General features: G+C 43.1%; 1 protein-coding gene across 6 annotated transcripts in view; it reads left to right on the top strand.

Moving 5' to 3' along the window:
• The window catches only part of MAST2 (microtubule associated serine/threonine kinase 2), a 389,497-nt gene that overhangs the window by 341,322 nt on the left and 27,549 nt on the right, over positions 1-20,626 (top strand). For all 6 annotated transcript variants that reach the window (XM_077824259.1, XM_077824258.1, XM_077824257.1 and 3 more), the window contains 5 exons: positions 1,241-1,342; positions 10,308-10,440; positions 13,130-13,191; positions 15,772-15,857; positions 18,959-19,167. In XM_077824259.1, coding sequence (XP_077680385.1) covers positions 1,241-1,342; positions 10,308-10,440; positions 13,130-13,191; positions 15,772-15,857; positions 18,959-19,167 — 592 coding nt within the window. The remainder of the gene's footprint in view (positions 1-1,240; positions 1,343-10,307; positions 10,441-13,129; positions 13,192-15,771; positions 15,858-18,958; positions 19,168-20,626) is intronic.

Below are 20,626 nucleotides of genomic sequence, written 5' to 3'. Positions count from 1 at the left end.
TATCACATGACCTGTTAAACAACAATAACCTATTCCAGATTAAGCAATATCTTATTTTCCAAAGGAAAAAGCTTTAATAAGAAATTGTGAGAACATACCTTTTTTAAATTGTACGTTATGGTTTTCCAGTTCAGAATCCAGGCTTCCCTGTGCTTTTACCCTTCCTTAGTGGCTACCAACACTGGTTTCTCAACCGTGTATGGATTTTTTTATTTTTGTTTTAATGAGCACTATTAAATGAACCTCTGTTTCTTGCCACCTGAATCCTTGTTGATAAAATATCATGCCTGCAAGCAACTGAAAAGCTCAGAGGTAATGTTTGTCACCCAGCCGGTTCAGGACTCTATTTCTGTGGCTGGGCTAAAGCAGAATTTATAGTCTACAAGATCTTAGTGGTAGTTTATCAGTTTATTCTGAATACCTTTAGAGAATTGGAGGCTGGCAGTCCCTTATCAACCTGCATAGGGAAGTATTATTTACATGTGCTTTGGATCTTGTGTTGCAGCAATTCTAGCACCGAGCAAGCAAGAAGGAAAATGGTCTTTTTTGTACCTCTCAGAATCTGTCTTCATATTTTCTAGGCATTAGTTTAGTTGCTTTCTTTCTTATAAAAAGAAAAGGAAAACCTCGATGAAACTAAGAATTGAGTTTATAGTGAAATGGCAAAAACCTCTTGTCCTAAAGGCATAAGATTTGTCAACAGCAAATGTATTTTCTATGTACTTTGTGTTCTCCTTCTGTGCACTGTACATCAGGTATTAACAAATCTGATTGGCAGAATTAGAAGAATGAAATTGGACGAGAAATACACGTTAAGATCTTCCATGGTAATGAGTAGGAAATACATCTGAAACTGTAGAAGTAAACTTTAAAACTTTACATTTAATTACATGTCATTCTCTAGAATTCAGCACCCTGGAAAGGAAAACTGTTCCAGTGATAACATTTAATAGTTAGACCAGAAATCTTCGTTTAAATTAAAAAGCCAGCATGGCTAAGGGAGATTTTCAGGTAACTCATAATAAAAAAGGCCTCTAGCATATTCACTGCTTGAAAAAGGGAATCAGTTGTACTGGAAAAGCTGTATATGATTTGGCAACACAGAATGAGCTTTGTTAATTGCTTAGCCTGACTCAGTCATGCCTTCACTGCTGAATTATGGTTACCAAGCTGATTGCTCTACCTTTAGTGTTTGATGATTCACTGTTTGAACGATAATGTGATGTTTTGCTCTCCGCAGGCCCACGAGCGATCAGAGAGCTCAGAGGTAGCTTTTGTTACCCAGCTCGTGAAAAAGCTGATGATCATCATTGCACGCCCGGCTCGACTGCTTGAGTGCCTGGTAAGCACAATCCTCAGAAGAAAGCGTATATGCTTTGAAGTGCCTGATTGGGTAGACAAGACAGTAAGAAGAACCAATTCTTACATGGAAAATAAGTTTTTGAAAAAAAATAGGTCCAAATCTAAAATAAGGACACGTAGGGCCTCTCTGGAAGTGTAGAGCTCTTAAAGTGGGTATAAATTGCCAGAACAGCTTAAAGGATCCTTAGTGTAAATGAGAATTGGACTCTGAGGGTCTGTCTACACAGCAAAGAAAACCCCGTGGCTGGCCCCTGCAGGACTTCAGGACAGTTTCACTGTTGTGTAGACTTCTGGGCTTGGGCTGGAGCCTGAGCTCTGGGATCCTCTCCCACCTCTGGGTTCTAGAGCCCAAGCCCAGAAGTCTACACAGCAATGAAACAGCCCCGTGAGCTCGAGTCAACTGGCACGGGCCAGCCATGGGTTTTTTTTTTGCTGTTTAGACATACTGTCTGAATTTTTTAAAAAATTGTCACGTTTTCTGAGTATGGAATTACATGTGTGCAGGTGGAACAATCCAAGCGAGTTTGTAAGCAAGATTAAATTCTGTACAGAACAGCATGAATATATTGAAGAGCAAGTCATATATTGCTTTCTAAACTACCCACTCAGACTAGTAAGAGGACATAGTTTTACACTTACTTCTGGACAGTAGGAACAAAGAATGCAGGCTGTACCTGCAGAATGGGGACTCAGTGTCTTGGGAAGCAGTGACTCTGAAAAGGATTTATGGATCATAGTGGACAGACAGCTGAACATGAGCTACCAGTGTAATATTGGGGGGGAGAGGGCTAATACGATCCTTGTATTTGCAAAAAGGGGAGTGGGGAGGTGATTCTATTTCTGTAGCTGGCATTGAGTGAGATTGGTACTGGAATAAAATACTGTGTTCAAACATCAAACAAAAAGATGCTGAAAAATTGGAGAGAGTGCAGACGAGCCACGAAAATGCCTTTCAATGACTGACTTACAGGGCTCAATGTTTAGCTTATCGAAAAGATCAAGAGGTGATTTTATTGTGGTATATGGGTACCTCAGTGGAGAGAAAATACAAGGAATTTAAGGGCTCTTTAATCTAGCAGAGAAATGGAGAACAAGAATCAGTGGAGCTGAAGCCAAAAAATTCAAAGGAGAAATAAAGCATATATATTTAACAGTGAGGGTGATGAACAGTTGGGACAAACTACCAGAAGTGGTGGATTCTCCATCTCCGTTCAAATCCAGACTTGGATGCCTTTCTGGAAGAAATGCTTTAGTGAAACACATTGTTGGGCTCAATACAGGGCTAGTCACTGGATGAAATTATCTGGCCCTGTGTTACACAGGAGGTCAGATTAGATGCTCTAATGGGCCCTTCTGGCCTTGGAATCTATCGAGCTGAGTAAAGTTGCTTCTTTTTCAGGCATTATTGCAGCTAGATAAATTCTGGCATGATCGTGCTTAGAGATAGGCAGTGGAACAGCTCATGTAAGAAGCAAACTTTCACAAGTTAAAATGAGATTGTACCAACAAAAAGTGAGTTTTAGCATGTGAGCTGTTGGAAGACAAACTAGCTGTGTGAAGCTTTTTTCAGAAGGTGGACAGCTTAGTGCCACAACGTTTTTTCTTTTCAAGGAGGAAAATTATGACAACAAAATATATGTTTGTATTTTAAACTAGCTGAGATTTCTTGAATAATAAAATTGAGAGTATAAGGCAGTTATTTACTGCGTTGAGTCTTCCAACTTTCAGTGAATTTTCTAAGCGGTCATGGGAATTTTGCCGTATTGAGTGACTCTAATTAATTTTAACAATTTACTTAAAAATCTTCCCCACAAGTTGACATTGGGATTGAAAAAGCAAAACTAAAGTGAAATAGATTGCTATGAATCTTGTGGTGCTTACCCTGCTTTATACTGAAATTGATATATGTCATTAGAATAGCACACGTCCCCGTAGAAGGGTAAGAGAGCATTTGCCAAAGTTTAATGCCATCTCTGTAGAGTGGTGTTCCTCTTGGAAGCACTTCCTAAATCATACGTGCCGTTAGCTGCAAATTAATGTATCAAGAGGTTCCTGAGCTAGCTGCTGCACCTGTCCTTCTGAGATGAGCGTGGGAGCAAGCAGGTGGAGGCAATAGAGTCTCTGAGACTTGAGTAATGAACTCCAAAGCTTGTAGTGACAGCCCTGAAAACAAAGGGGCAAGACCCCAAAGTATATAAATACTGTACAGTTCTCTATTTTAGTATTCTCTGTGTTTTTTAAATCACTCTATCTACCTAACCATTTAAAAAAAGTTATTTATCTTATTCAACTGACCACAGTGCCATCAGTGCTAACGTTCCATCTGATACTGTATATAGGAGCAAGAGTATCCTAACAGCTTTCCATTGTAATAGTTTGGCTGTCAGTTTTCTCTTACACTTTGGAGCACATGAATTCACTCATTTTATAACTTAACCTTTAATTTTGCTGTGCTTTCATCAGACCAGATGTGCTGTTAAATGATACAAAATGTACTAAAATTGTTTCATCTGAAACAAAGGTTATATCCAGCCACTCATATGACTCCTGCTTCTTCAATACAACATGAAAGGACTGAACATGTAGGTCAGGTGAGGAAATTGGAGTAATGCGTGTCAAGGGTTTTAATTGTTTTATACAATTTTGGTTATTTAATGTTTAAATCTTGCCTCCCAAATTGTAAAATGCATATCGTTTATTTAAGGGCTGAGCATTTGGGCTTTGAAGGCAGCAATTCAGGCTCTCAGGTGAATACTTTAAGTTGACACATTTTTCAAATGTGTATTGTTTACCAATGAGACAGTCTCTTGGGGAAAATGTGTAATTTAGCAGTGGTTTTTGACAGTGGTATTTTATTGCAGACTGGAACGCGGCTGCAGGAGGCTATTCCATTCCGTTATGTAAAACTACATTTAGAGGATCTCTTAAAAGTACTTTCTACTAAAAAGATTAGTACAGCTCTATTGATTCCACCTCCCTTCCCCGTTCCTTCTTCCATCCTTTCCTTGTCTGTTATCTTTAACTATTATCTATTCACTGGCTGCTTTCTCTCTCCCAATGAGTCTTGTCTTGGGGGAAAAAAAATCCTTCCCTACCTCCCACTCCACCTGCCCTCCTAGCCTTTTCCTATTACTTGCCTGTGTCTGGGTCTCACAGTGCGTAGACTTTGTCTCCCCCAACTCTCCCTCTGATCTAGTTCCTGTCTGCTGCTCTTACTAAGCCCTGGTTTACACTAGGAGTTGAGGTCGAATTTAGCAGCGTTAATTCGATTTAACCCTGCACCCGTCCACATGACGAAGCCCTTTTTTTCGACTTAAAGGGCTCTTAAAATCGATTTCCTTACTCCACCCCCGACAAGGGGATTAGCACTGAAATCGGCCTTGCTGGGTCGAATTTGGGGTACTGTGGATGCAATTAGACGGTATTGGCCTCCGGGAGCTATCCCACAGTGCTCCATTGTGACTGCTCTGGACAGGACTCTCAACTCAGATGCACTGGTCAGGTAGACAGGAAAAGGCCCATGAACTTTGGAATTTCAGTTTCCTGTTTGGCCAGCGTGGCAAGCTGCAGGTGACCATGCAGAGCTCATCAGCAGAGGTGACCATGATGGAGTCCCAGAATCGCAAAAGAGCTCCAGCATGGACCGAACGGGAGGTATGGGATCTGATCGCTGTATGGGGAGAGGAATCTGTGCTATCAGAACTCCATTCCAGTTTTCGAAATGCCAAAACATTTGTCAAAATCTCCCAGGGCATGAAGGACAGAGGCCATAACGGGGACCCGAAGCAGTGCCGCGTGAAACTTAAGGAGCTGAGGCAAGCCTACCAGAAAACCAGAGAGGCGAACGGCCGCTCCGGGTCCAAGCCCCAAACATGCCGCTTCTATGATAAGCTGCATGCCATTTTAGGGGGTTCAGCCACCACTACCCCAGCCATGTTGCTTGACTCCTTCAATGGAGATGGAGGCAACATGGAAGCAGGTTTTGGGGACGAGGAAGATAGCTCACAGCAAGCAAGCAGAGAAACCGGCTTTCCCGACAGCCAGGAACTGTTTCTCACCCTGGACCTGGAGCCAGTACCCCCCGAACCCACCCAAGGCTGCCTCCCGGACCCGCCAGGCGGAGAAGGGACCTCTGGTGAGTATACCTTTTAAAATACTATACATGGTTTAAAAGCAAGCATGTTTAATGATTGATGTGCCTTGGCATTCGTGGCTCTCTTGGTTATACTCCCAAAGCCTTTGCAAAAGGTTTCTGGGGAGGGCAGCCTTATTCCATCCACCATGGTAGGACACTTTACCACTCCAGGCCAGTAGCACATACTCGGGAATCATTGTAGAACAAAGCATTGCAGTGTATGTTTGCTGGCGTTCAAACAACATCTGTTCTTTATCTCTCTGTGTTATCCTCGGGAGAGTGATATCATTCATGGTCACCTGGTTGAAATAGGGTGCTTTTCTTAAGGGGACACTCAGAGGTGCCCGTTCCTGCTGGGCTGTTTGCCTGTGGCTGAACAGAAATACTCCCCGCTGTTAGCCACGGGGAGGGGAGAGGGGTTACCCACATGGGGGGGGGAGGAGACAAAATGCGACCTTGTAACGAAAGCACATGTGCTGTGTATGTAATGTTAACAGCAAGGTTTACTGTGAAAGAGTGTACCCATTGTTCTAGAAAATGTCTTTTTAAGTACCACTGTCCCTTTTTTTCTCGCCACCAGCTGCATGTGTTTCAAGGATCACAGGATCTTCTCCTTCCCAGAGGCTAGCGAAGATTAGAAGGCGAAAAAAATGCACTCGTGATGAAATGTTCTCTGAGCTCGTGCTGTCCTCCCACACTGACAGAGCACAGACGAATGCAGACAATGTCAGAGTGCAGGAAAGCACAAAATGACTGTGAGGAGAGGTGACTGGCTGAAGAGAGTAAGTGGTGGGCTGAAGAGAGGGCTGAAGCTGAAAGGTGACGGCAGCGTGATGAGAGGAAGCAGGATTTAATGCTGAGGCTGCTGGAGGATCAAACCAATATGCTCCAGCGTATGCTTGAGCTGCAGGAAAGGCAGCAGGAGCACAGACTGCCACTACAGCCCCTGTGTAACCAACCGCCCTCCTCCCCAAGTTCCATAGCTTCCTCACCCAGACGCCCAAGAACGCGGTGGGGGGGCCTCCGGCCACTCCACCCCAGAGGATTGCCCACGCAACAGAAGGCTGGCATTCAATAAGTTTTAAAGTTTTAAACTTTTAAAGTGCTGTGTGGCCTTGTCCTTCCCTCCTCCACCACCCTTCCTGGGCTACCTTGGTAGTTATCCCCCTATTTGTGTGATGAATGAATAAAGTATGCATGAATGTGAAGCAACAATGACTTTATTGCCTCTGCAAGTGGTGATCGAAGGGAGGTGGGGAGGGTGGTTAGCTTACAGGGAAGTAGAGTGAACCAAGGGACGGGGGGTTTCATCAAGAGAAACAAACAGAACTTTGACACCGTAGCCTGTCCAGTCATGAAACTGGTTTTCAAAGCTTCTCTGATGCGCACCGCGCCCTTCTGTGCTCTTCTAACCGCCCTGGTGTCTGGCTGCGCGTAACCAGCAGCCAGGCGATTTGCCTCAACCTCCCACCCCGCCATAAACGTCTCCCCCTTATTCTCTCAGATATTGTGGAGCGCACAGCAAGCAGTAATAACAGTGGGAATATTGGTTTTGCTGAGGTCTAACCAAGTCAGTAAACTGCACCAGCGCGCTTTTAAACGTCCAAATGCACATTCTACCACCATTCTGCACTTGCTCAGCCTGTAGTTGAACAGCTCCTGACTACTGTCCAGGCTGCCTGTGTATGGCTTCATGAGCCATAGGCTGGGTCCCCAAGGATAACTATAGGCATTTCAACATCCTCAACGGTTATTTTCTGGTCTGGGAATAAAGTCCCTTCCCGCAGCTTTTGAAACAGACCAGAGTTCTTGAAGATGCGAGCGTCATGTACCTTTCCCGGCCATCCTACGTTGATGTTGGTGAAATGTCCCTTGTGATCCACCAGTGCTTTCAGCACTATTGAAAAGTACCCCTTGCGATTTATGTACTCGCCGGCTTGGTGCTCCAGTGCCAAGATAGGGATATGGGTTCCGTCTGTGGCCCCACCACAGTTAAGGAATCCCATTGCAGCAAAGCCATCTACTATGACCTGCACATTTCCCAGGGTCACTACCCTTGATATCAGCATATCTTTGATTGCGTTGGCTACTTGCATCACAGCAGCCCCCACAGTAGATTTGCCCACTCCAAAGTGATTCCCGACTGACCGGTAGCTGTCTGGCGTTGCAAGCTTCCACAGGGCTATTGCCACTCACTTCTCAACTGTGAGGGCTGCTCTCATCTTGGTATTCTTGCGTCTCAGAGCAGGGGAAAGCAAGTCACAAAGTTCCATGAAAGTGCCCTTACGCATGCAAAAGTTTCACAACCACTGGGAATTGTCCCAGACCTGCAACACTATGCGGTCCCACCAGTCTGTGCTTGTTTCCCGAGCCCAGAATCGGCGTTCCACCGCATGAACCTGCCCCATTAGCACCATGATGCCCGCATTGCCACAGCCCGTGCTTTGAGAGAAGTCTGTGTCCATGTCCTCATCACTCACATCACCGCGCTGACGTTGCCTACTTGCCCGGTATCGCTTTGCCAGGTTCTGGTGCTGCATATACTGCTGGATAATGCATGTGGTGTTTAATGTGCCCCTAATTGCCAAAGTGATCTGAGCGGGCTCCATGCTTGCCGTGTTATGGTGTCTGCACAGAAAAAAGGCGCGGAACGATTGTCTGCCATTGCCCTGACGGAGGGAGGGGCGAATGACGACATGGCTTACAGGGAATTAAAATCAACAAAGGGGGTGGCTTTGCAAGAAACTGAATGGCCCCCTCAAGGATAGAACTCAAAACCTCAAGGATAGAACTCAAAACTGGGTTTAGTAGGTCGTTGATTTCACGGAGGGAGGGAGGAGAAAATGAATACAAAACAAATCTGGTCTATTTCTTATTTTGAGCCACTTCATCGATCTTTATACATCTTGCTGGCAGCAGACTGTGCAGTATGACTGCTTGCCATCAACACCTGGGTGCTCAGCAGAAGACGATGCAGTATGACTACTGGCCATCATCTTCTGCTAGCTGCAGATTAAAAGACAGTGCGGGACTGAATTGCCACGAGACGAAACAAGGGAAATGACCTGGCTGAGTCACTCCCATGTTTGCCCAGGCGTCCGGTTAAAAGAGCATCCAGGACTACGTCGATGACGGCTACCAGTCATACTGCACTGTCTGCTGCCAAAAGGCAATAAACTGCTGCTGTGTAGCAATGCAGTACCACATCTGCCAGCACCCAGGAGACATACAGTGACGATTAGCTGAGCGGGCTCCATGCTTGCCGTGGTATGGCGTCTGTACAGGTAACTCAAGAAAAAAGGCGCAAAACGATTGTCTGCCCTTGCTTTCATGGAGGGAGGGAGGGAGGGAACGGGGGCCTGACAATATGTACCCAGAACCACCTGCGACAATGTTTTAGCCCCATCAGGCACTGGGATTTCTACCCAGAATTCAAATGGGCAGCGGAGACTGTGGGAACTGTGAGATAGCCACCCACAGTGCAACGCTCTGGAAGTCGACGGTTGCCTCGGTACTGTGGACACACTCCGCCGACTACATGCACTTAGAGCATTTGTGTGGGGACACACACGATCAACTGTATAAAAACGCTTTCTACAAAACTGACTTCTATAAATTCGACCTTATTTCGTAGTGTAAACATACCCTAAGGTCACTAATGACTTCTTCTTAGCCAAGTCAGAGGCACTTCTCACCTCCTTCACTCATTGCTGCCTTTGGCAAAATTGCCTATTATTTGCTTAGTGCTGACTTTGAGCTCATCACTGAATGGATTATATAACAAAAAAGTGGTCCTTGCTCCAAGGTGCTTACAATTTTAAAAGCATCCTTTTCCTCCTCCACTTGCTCTCCTCTCTTGGTTTTTATGATTGTATTTGTTTGTTTTTTTTGGTCATCTCCTGTCTTGCTAACGACTCTTTCAGGTAAATTGTGCTGTTTGATGTCAGTCACTGGTCCACTGTACAAAACAATTACTCAGTTCAAAACACTTTGGTAGTCTCTGCACAGGAGTCCAGCACTGGTAAACAATGTGGTTTGCAGATCAGAGTTAAAGGTACTTTAGCAACACTGTCTTAGGAAGCATGTGCATCCTGCCTGAGCTATCAAGTGGTCCTAGTCACCACTGGCAGGTTAATAGTTTAGAGCAGTTTGACAAACAGAAATGAAATCTTCTGTGATACTGAAATTCGTAACTGCATGCAACATAGTTTGAAGCAAGATTAGTGCCTTTATAGAATGTTTTGCTCAGCTAATTAAGTTTGATGGGAGCTTGCTGTTGAGTGGCTTAATTCATCTTTCTCCCACGCTGAGATGGCAGAAAACTTCACATAGGTCCTCACCTCAAAACTTCTGTTTCTATAGTGTTCATCATGGACTATAACAACATAAGAACTTAGGGCAAGCTAAATATTGGAGGTATCATGACCCTACTGCATAAATCCCCTACTGTCAACTTTTTTGTTTTATAAAATGTTTTCTTACCATCTCTTTTGTCTCTGTTCATTGGCAAAGCCAGCTGATCCGAGGATACGGACATCCAGCACAGTCTCTGAATACATCTAATGGTTTACATTTTTCTAGAGCAGGAGGCTGTACATCATGTTGATATACTTGTTGTGACTGTAAATGTTTTGCAGCATCCTTAGGCCTTGGAATCAGTTTTGGATATATTTGAGCAGGCTAGATGTTAAAGCTTAACAATAACCGTGTTTTTTCCCCTCCTTTTCTGGGGGAAATAAAACAAGAACAAATTCTCTTTTAATTTTGGAATCAAATCATTCATATCTCTTGTCCTACTCTTTCACTTTAGGAGTTTGATCCCGAAGAGTTCTACCATCTGTTAGAAGCTGCTGAAGGTCATGCCAAGGAAGGGCAAGGAATTAAATGTGACATTCCTCGTTACATTATCAGCCAGCTGGGCCTTACCCGGGATCCCCTGGAGGGTGAGAACTTCTTACTTTGCATCCTATGGGCTAAAAGCCTTTCCAAATATCAAGTATGAGCCATCTTCACTGGTCGTTGCTCTGTTAAATGAGAACTTTTTTCCCTGTAATTCACCTGCCCCTTTTTGTCCTCATCCTCTCTTGCTATTCTCAAAATTTAAACTGATGGGAATGGCCACAGAAAGGCCCATTTTGCAGCACAACCAGCACACTTCCACTACACAGAGGGACCTCATGAGTGCATTCTGAAGCCCCCAACCATGAATGCTGCAAAGCCATAGAGTCTGTGTACAGGTGCAGGGGGGTTGCAGGGTCATTGTCTGAGTGGATCAATTGGCCACAATCCCTACATTTTGGACGGAGTAGTGCAGGAGTCCACAGATGCTGCTTCACTGAAGAAACTGTATTAACAGACACAGACTGACTGGTTTGGGAGTTGGAGAGGACTCTATTATCCTAGCTTTTGTGTTGGTCCCCCAAGGAGCAAAGTTTGTTTACTCAAGCTTTGCATGAGGGGCCAGGACTATTATCATTTTTGTAGAATTGACAATATGTTCTCCACTATACAAAGCAAAAAAGTACAGACAATTCCTGCCCAAAGAGCCTACAGTCTCCATGATAATCACAGGGGTGACAGGATGCAGTGGGAGAGACAGGAGAGAGAGGTTAGAGGATGGGGGAAGTTTGAGAATGGAAGGTGTTTTGTTCCCTTATTGGGTAACTCAGAGCACTACAGACTGCAACAGCGTTGCCATGTTGTATGAAGCATTTGTTAACCCTCCAATGAATAGCGTAGACATTTGGGGTTTTTTAATAGTTATACTTAGAATGAGTGTTTGCTAAATGTGATGTCAGTCAGTCATTATCATAGATTCATATGACAGGTATAGTCTATACTTCTGAGAGTTCATCTCGATCAGTGGTTCTCAACCTATTTATCATTGTGGGCCTCTTATGCAGCTCTCTCTGTGTTACGTGGGTCGCATCCACACAATATATATATATATACTATTTGTATGACCCTGAAGATGTCACGTGGGCCGCAGCTGTGTGCTGATTGGACTGCAGGCAGGCCACGGTTGAGAACCATGGCTCTAGATGCAGAAGTTTATACTTCTGGTCCCAAAAGGCATTTAATCATTTAATTTTTTTTAAACTTGTACAGTGTTTCAAGCAACCTGTTTTTGTAAAGGGAGATAATTTACAGTATATTTTATATATACAGACTTTTAAAATATTGTATGTTATATTAAACGATTTGGCAAATTTTTAAAAGATCTTGAGAATTTATCTGTTTTGTCGAAGCTTGAGAGAGTGAGTCAAATTACAGTACCTTTTTTGGGTTAAATATCAAGAATCCTTACTAACTGAGGATTATCATTATAATAGAGTACAAATAAAATGATCCAGACATTCTGGGCACCCTGACCAGCCATCTCTGTCCAGCACATGCTCTTAATCTATCCCCCTGCCCCATTCCTTAAGCGTGATCTGGAAGAGGCTGAGCAGGTCTGGCAGCCCTTCTAGACCTCAGTGTTCTACATGGTAAAATTCGTGTGCTTTCTAATATGCTCCTGGGCACAGAGCCCCAGAAAATCTAAACTTTGAAATCAGTGAGTTATTGCACAATTAAATATTTCATCTCCGTGTTTTATTAATCTCATTTAATCTCTTTTCTTTTGAGATATTTATAGGCACAAATTTTGCTTCCATGCTTGGCTCAGCAACAATAAAACCTGCCACAGAGACTGGAAGTTACCACAGAATTTGGCAGCAATTGAACTTTGGTTTTCTTTTTCTCTTGTGGAAACAGTTTTACCTTAATTTCTGCAATATTTGTCAGAATTACAGAGTGACAGGTTGGCAAGCAACATCAGACGACAGCTTTTTAGGAAAATGTTCACCAGAGGTTACTGAATGCAATTTAATTAATTGTATCTGTTGAAATCTGATGTAAAGTGACGTTTCCGTTGATCCCTGTCAGGGAGGAAGAGAACCTTTCATTTACTTATTTCCCATAAAAAACTGTGTAAAGGTGTCGAGGTGCCTCATTTTCTTTCTATGAAATGGAACTGTAGAAATGTCAGTGATTTTGTTGTATCCATTTAGAGATTTCTTTTAGATACCAATACCCTTCTAGCCTGTTGCCTTTTGGACGTGGGATTGATCCTGTGAGGTGCTTAGCAACTCCTGAAAGGAGCTGAGCATCCTGAACTCCCACTGGCTTCCCCATGGTTTGCGGGTGCTTGCACCTTGCAGAATTGGGCCAACTAGAGACAAGAAAATTTTTAGAAATCTAATTTCCATACCCTAATGGAATGGGTATACCCGCATAGACATAAATGTGCAGACACATGCTGCTGACCCTTAACAAATTGCTGGAGAAATATTAAAAGCATTACCATAGTATTTGCATTTATTCATTATCCTTGTTGTAGGGAATATCTGGAATGCTACAAAATACTGAGGTAAGGATAATTGGTTGTCTTTGTATGAGGCATTACCTAAAACAGCTGGCAAGATTTTAAAGGTGACTATTGTGTAATAGCATAACATTTTTGCAGGAAAGGAAGAAATGTGCTTTTCTGACATCTACAAATACTTTCTAAAATACTGTTTCTTTGCCATATAGAAACAGATTAATTATATGTTGAGATAGTTATAAATAGTCATTCTTTGTTGTTTGCAGAAATGGCCCAGCTGAATAGCTATGACAGTCCAGACACTCCAGAGACAGATGATTCAGTGGAGGTAAAGAAGCAATATACTTGTTCTGTCTAGCTATTTCTTCCCTAGAAAGAAACAGTCTAATACAATGGTAAAAGATTTGTTAGGAAAACAAGATTATAATACAATGTATATTATAACACACTGAATATTTTTAACAAAATTTATTTGGTAAACGATTTTAAAATACTTTTAAAAGCTAACTTGCATGCTTATAGAAACTTGGACATAGCTCTATAAATACTGTGAAGAAGTAATGATTTAAAGATAATTGGGTAACTAATAGAGGCAAATGAATATGGACAGGAATTATCAAGAAGGTTGACAACTTTTTTTTTTTTTTTACAACCATTAACAAAAATGGGGCTAAGGAAAGAAATGTGTTGGCATAGGTAAAGAATCTTGGGGAGTGAATTTAGGATCCCAAGACAAGGATTTACTAATGATTTGTTGGGAAAATGTAGTCATTTATCTCTCCAGGCTTCACAGATCTGTAGGTTTTGCTTTGATTGTGTAACAAAAACGACGATTTATTTAAAAGATCTATTAGGGAAAGACCAGCTTTTGGCGGGGAAAGCTCCAGGCCTCCTAGGGATGCAAACTACATGTTGATGCGAGGTAGAATTTTCAAAAGTGCCTATGTGCTAGATTCTCCAAGGTACTTAGGCAGCTAAATCCACCATTTATTTATGTGCCATTGACATCCTTAAAACCACTGCTCAGCTGCCACCTAACCTCACAGGTGCCCAAGTCCTCAAGGTGCCTAAGTGTCCTCCAGTAGGCACGTGCTGAGCCGCTGCCCCCTCCTTCCCCCCCCCAGCTAATGAGGTGCTCAGAGCCCTGGCTGAAGCCAAAGTCTCAGCAGTGCTGAAACAGGATTCTCAAACTAGACTTTCCCCTGCCTGTCTCACTAGCAGAGCCTGATCCCATAGGCATTCTTAGAGTCTGCCCAAGACATACCACCTGTCACAAAAGAATACAGTTCAGGAATCTGTGTGTGTATATGAATACGTGTGTCCTGGCCTAATAGTTAGGGCACTCCGGGAGATGTGGATTCAAATCCCTGGTCCAGAGCAGGGACTTGAATCCGGGTCTCCTTTATCCCTGGTGAATGCCCTAACCACTGAGCTGTTGGGTATAATTACATTGGGGTCTCTCTCGTGAAAGATCTGGGTTTCAGCTTCAAGAGTGCAGGCTAGCAGAGCGGCTGACCTGGCTTAGGTGCCTAACTCCAGAAAAGGGGTTCACAGCTGAAAATCCCAAGCAGAGGGAAGTGCCTCTCTCTGGCCCATCAGTTATGAACCTTTCCTCTGCATTTCACTCCTGGCTAGCTTAGGCAGCTCCCCGCTCCGCTGGTTGGCTTCTGAGGCAGGTAACTCTCCCCATGTATTGAATGGGGAGCCTGGGTGCATAACTCAGGGCTGAGGATTGGATTCCACTAGGTGGCAAGGCACCTCGGGGTTAGGCATTGCAATACCTAAATATTTTTGTAGATTTGGCCCTGAGCACTTTAGGAACATAAGTCCCACTGACTTCTAAATAATGTAGGAACTTTGAAAATCCCACCCCAGTCTACAGCATAAAGTAAATTATGCTTGTCTCTAGTATGACTGCATACAGTACAGAATAATCTCTGCTGGAAGTGCTCAATGAAAATTGAGAATGCAAACATGACTTAAAGTTGCTGAGGAACTCAACATTTCTCAGCTAATATCCTGATTAGTACAAGAATACAATGGAAAGGAAGGATGACCCTGGGACTCAGAAGATCTGGATTCTGTTCCCATTTCTGCCACAGACCTCCTGTGTAACTTTGAACAAGTCACCTGATGTCTCTGCCTCAGTGTCTGTCAGTTTTGAGCTCCTCCGGTGGAAGTAACCCAAAAAGCATGATGTATATTGTTGTTAGAAATACTTCAGGTTTCAGAGTAGCAGCCGTGTTAGTAAGATGAGCTATTATCAGCAGGAGAAAAAAACTTTTGTAGTGATACTCAAGATGGCCCATTTAGACAGTTGACAAGAAGGTGTGAGGATACTTAATATAGGGAAGTAGATTCAATATGTGTAATGACCCAGCCACTCTAATATTTCAGCTTATTCGATACTGTGGGTCTGGCGGGCTATTGAGCATGATCAGAAAGTCAATGTGCAAAGACTGCTCTGAGTTCCATGGTAGTTTAAAAAACAAACATCATTCATTACACAATAGAAGGATATTAGAAGGCTACCAGCGAAGGGGAATGGATCTACAATCTAACAGAAATCAAAATGTAATGTATTTAGTATGAAGAATTAAATGGAAGATTTCAGTATGACAGTGGTTTAAATGTGGCAACCATTTCTTAGTTATAGTATGTTAAGGGAAAGGAGTAAATATAAAATATATTATACCACCAAATATTTGAGACACATACATACAGATCTTCCAGTTACAAAGCAAAAGTTCCAGGACAATAGATTTTTTTTGTTGTTTTTCTGTAAATTCAGGAATAAAATTAAATGATTTTCATATTTTCTATTCTGCAGCGAAGTACATTTTTTAAAAGTAGGCTAGATTCTGGTGAATTGTAGGAAAAAAAAAAATCCCTTCTCCTTGATTTTCAGAGTCGCGGGGCCCCTGCACAGTCAAAGAAAACTCCCTCTGAAGAGGAGTTTGAAAACATTAAGCTAATCAGCAACGGGGCTTATGGGTAAGGTTTTCAGGCTGTGTCTAGCATTTTGCTTTTCAAGAAGATGTTACTGTCAAGCCACCTGATAAAGAATTAGGCCTTTCAGACCCTTAATCATGATATGCCCTTGCCAGCTGCTTGCTCATATTACACTACAACTTTGACCTCAAGCCCTATTATGCTGTAACTTTTTCTGTTAAATTTGCCTTCGCGATATGTGGACAAAACTCATATATGATAGATTAATGTGACATTTGAGAGGTTACAATTGAGGTATGACATTTGTGTGTTATCCAGGGCAATTATCTTTATAAATAATGGTGTCATTTATTTTACATTTTGTTTACATTGTAGTATTTCTTAAAGGAAAGAATATAATAATAAAATACATTTGTTTGTTAACATCACATACCCGGACATAAGTTCAATACTTATTAAAACTAGACGTTAAAGTGTAATTTCACTGTGAGGAGTTGCTGTGTAAAAATGTCCTAATGTTTCATTGTGTCTTAATGAGTCCAGAACAGACTTGCTCAGTTTACAAGTTAAAATTCCAACTGCCAGCCCCACACAAAGAACCCGGAATTTGAAATTTGACGTTACAAGTTTGGTTGATTAAGCTAACAGTGTTGATGTAATATACTTAGAGTTCTGTAAGGCATTTGACTTGGTACCACATGACGCTTTGATTAAAAAAACTAGATATATTAACGTGGTACACATTAAATTGATTAAAAGCTGGCTAACTGACAGGTCTCAAAATGTAATTGTAAAGGGGGAATCATCATCAAATGTGTTTCTAGAGGGATCCCACAAGAATAGGTCATTGCTCTGCTCTATTTAAAATTTTTATTATTGACCCGGAAGAAGGCATAAAATCATCACTGATAAAGTTTGCGAATCACACACCGATTGGAGGAATGGTATATAATGAAGAGGACAGGTCACTGATAAAGTGAGCTGGATTTCTTGGTAAGCAGGGTGCAAGCAAACCATGTGTTTTAATATGTCCAAAAGTAAATGTGTACATTTGGATAAAGAACGTAGCCATACTTACAGGATGGGTGACTATCCTGGGAAGCAGTAACTCTGAAAAAGATTTGATGGTCATCGTGGATCATCAGCTGAATAGGAGCTCCCAGTGTGACTCTGTGGCCGAAAGGGCTGTTGCGATCCTTGGATAAATAAACAGGAGAATCTTGTGTAGGAGTAGAGGGGTTATTTTACTTCTGTATTTGGCACTAGTGCAACCACTGCTGGAAAACTGGTTCCAGTTCTGGTGTTCGCAGTTCAAGAAGGATGTTGATAAATTGGAGAGGGTTAGAGAAGAGCCATGAGAATGATCAAAGGACTAGAAAACCTGCTTTATAGGAGCTCAATCTATTTAACTTAACGAAGAGAAGGTTAAGGGGTGACTTGATTAGTCCAAAAACCTACATGGGAAACAAGTATTTAATAATAGACTCTTCAGTCTAGCAGACAAAGGTATAACAAAATCCACTGGCTGGAAGTTTCAGGCTAAAAACAAGGTGTAATTTGTTAAAGGTGTGAGTAATTAACCATTTGAACAATGGACCAAGAGTTGTGGTAGATTCTCTATCACCGGCAATTTTTAAATTAAGATTGGATGCTTTTCTAAAAGATCTGCTCTAGGAATTATTGTGGGGAAGTTCTCTGGCCTGTGTTATAGAGGAGATCAGACGAGATGATCTTGATCCCTTCTGGCCTTGGAATCTGTGACTCTCTGAAACTCCATTTCGGTTCTTTCTGGCTGTGGCATCATAACCAGTGATATTCAGCAGGCCAAATTCTACCCTCAGATATACCTGTGCTGCCCCTTGATTTCAATGGGACTTAAGCACGTGCTGAAGTGCTTTTTTGAATTAAATGAAAATGTAATAAAAGCTTATTTTAGTCAGTAAGTAAAAAGGGGAGAGCAGATCAGAGAGCCCGTTTGTTAGATAAGAAAGTGCCATTTTTACAGTCACTTTTCCATGTAGACCCATATTTTCAAGTACATCCCTCTAAAGGTATGTTTACACTGTAGTTAGACCCCTGTGGCTGGCCCATGCCAGCTAGCTCAGGCTAAAGGGCTGTTTAATTGTGGTGTAGATGTTCGGGCTCGGGCTGGAGCCTGGGCTCTAGGACCCTGCAAGGTATGAGGATCCCAGAACTCGGGCTGCAGCCTGAACCTGAACACCTATGCTACAGTGAAACAGCCCCTTCGCCCAAGCCCCGGGAGCCTGAGTCAGCTGGCACGGGCCCACTGTAGGTGTCTAATTGCAGTGTAGACATACCCTAAAAGGCTAGAGGTGGTTTGCTCAAAGTCATATCCTTGCTATATGTACTGTGTGCTTTATCCAGCTGATATGATACTGTGTTAAATATAATACAATAAGCCACTCCAGAGACAGGGGAGTAAGTATTGATTCAATAGAGCAAGCTAACTGAATGAAAACCTTATTTGCAAACTGTACTATGAATGTGCGGACAAAGATGTGCAAATGGTAGAAATGAAAAGGATATTTTACTGCAGGAAATCCTGCATCATGTTGTTACAGCTAATCCAGCTCTTTAATTTATGGCGCTTGGAAGGAAGTTGCACTGATCCCATTCATTTTAGGTCATTTTTCAGTTGACTGGTGATTGTAATAAATATTGAAATGATGAACAGTATGTGCCTCTACCCATATCCCCAAGATTGTGTGCTACAGTCTTCATTTATTGTCTGGACATTTGAAAATACTGCAGGAATGTATGGTTTCTGATGTAATCTCACAGAGCTCTAGTCTTATTTCTGATGGAGGAATTGCAATTTTAATTTTAGTATGCAAGAATCTCATAAAGTTGCGAGAGCTTTCCCTGATTAAGGCTGAGCTAGTCTCACCGCTGAGAATGTTATATATTTGGAGAAGCCGGTGAAGAGTAGCCTTCCCCATTTCTTACTCTGAGGAAAAGCATAGAGAGAGTTCTTCTGTAGTGATGCTTGCCATGACAGATGTTTTATTTAGTCATAGATAAACCAAGCAGTAGCCTATCAATGTACGTGATGTAGTGACCCCCGATCCATTGTTTTTTAAATGGTCCGAACTGAAGATAGGAACCCTTTTGTTGTGTTCTAGGGCTGTGTATTTGGTGCGGCACAAGACTACCCGCCAGCGCTTTGCCATGAAGAAGATCAACAAACAGAACCTAATTTTGAGAAACCAGATCCAGCAGGCCTTCGTGGAGAGAGACATCCTGACCTTTGCTGAGAACCCCTTTGTAGTCAGTATGTTCTGCTCCTTCGAGACCAAACGCCACCTCTGTATGGTTATGGAGTATGTGGAAGGTATTTGTCTCAGGTTTGAAAAGTATCTGGTTATATTACTGAATGTTCAATTGTTTGAAACATGTTAATGTTGCAGAGTGGCAGTAATTATTGTATATATAGTGCCTTTCATGCTGTATTATCGCCAAGTGCTTTACAGATTGAGTCTTTAGGATCACCCACCATTGCCTTCTAGGATCGAATGTTGCAGCCAAAATAGGCTTAGATTGTGTTCTCAAGATGTCACCTTGGTAGACCTTTCACATAATGGGTCTGCCCATGCCTACACAGAAGAGGGTCTGAGCCACCTCTACAATACGATTTGTTCCTAAGCACTATGAAGGGTGATCCCTGGGTCTGAACTTCATATGGTGGGGAGGGAGTGGAGATTGTCTGGCCCACATTGCAGAGATGGGTCAGAAAAGTCAGTCCAGCCTAGAGCTGTGATACCTTGCCTGGGGAAATGCCCACTCTGTGGGTCCCAATGGGAGCTGCAGCTAACATAGCTTGGCTGCAGTGGATCTGCGCCAACACAGAGCCATGTGCAGGGAAGCTTCTGGGGAGCTAGAGCCAGTGTGGAGGTCTCTGCAGGGGAATGGCTGCAGAGACACTTGAACAGGGAGCTCTCCTGTGGGTACTATCATTGGAGGGGATGATCTGGCCCATGATTTGGTTAGTATTAAGGTTAAAAAGATCCAGAACAGAAATGCTAAGGTCTGGTCAAGCAGCGGAGCATTTGTACAATAACAGGAAGCTGATGAGGAACAACCGGCGGTGGGGGGTTGGGATAGGGTGTCCCGGGGGGCAGTCAAGGGACAGGGGGCGGAGGTTCTGGGGTGGTCAGGAGTCGGGGAACGGGGGGCGTTGGATAGGGTGTGGGAGTCCCAGGGCGCCTGTCGGGGAGGGGGATGGATAGGGCCAGGGGGCAGTCAGGGGACAGGGAGCAGGGGGGGTTGGATAGGGGGTGGGGTGCCAGGGCGGGGAGAGTGGTTTGGGGCAGGGGATCCTGGGAGGGGGCAGTCAGGGAACAAGGAGCAGGGGGGGTTGGATGGGTCTGGGGTTTTGAGGGGGGGCAGGAAGTGGGAGGGAGCGGATAGTGGGCAGGGGCAGGCTGTTTGGGGAGGCACAGCCTTTCCTACCTGGCCTTCCATACCGTTTTGTACCCTGATGTGGCCCTTGGGCCAAAAAGTTTGCCCACTCCTTTACTATAGCCACAAAGGCTAGCTGAGTGTAAACTATACTTCCTTCCCAGATTCCTTTCCAACCTGGAAGATGAATTTATACAATCATTGAGCCAAATCCTGCTTGCTTTTCTCAATAAATAGTTTTATGGAAGCCAGCTGGACTGCTCCCCTAGGAAGGCAAGAAGACCCTTATCTGTGCTCCCTAAAATGGAGAGAGCATTTCTCAGTAGTCTCCGAATCAAGGTTGACAAACCCAGATTCCCTGAATCCTAGCAAGTTCAGCTTAGTCCTCCTCC

The sequence above is a fragment of the Eretmochelys imbricata genome, chromosome 8, assembly GCF_965152235.1.
Source record: "Eretmochelys imbricata isolate rEreImb1 chromosome 8, rEreImb1.hap1, whole genome shotgun sequence".
Classification (NCBI taxonomy): domain Eukaryota; kingdom Metazoa; phylum Chordata; order Testudines; family Cheloniidae; genus Eretmochelys; species Eretmochelys imbricata.
The sequence above is the reverse complement of the archived record's forward strand: the minus strand, read 5'-3'. Positions and strand labels throughout refer to the sequence as shown.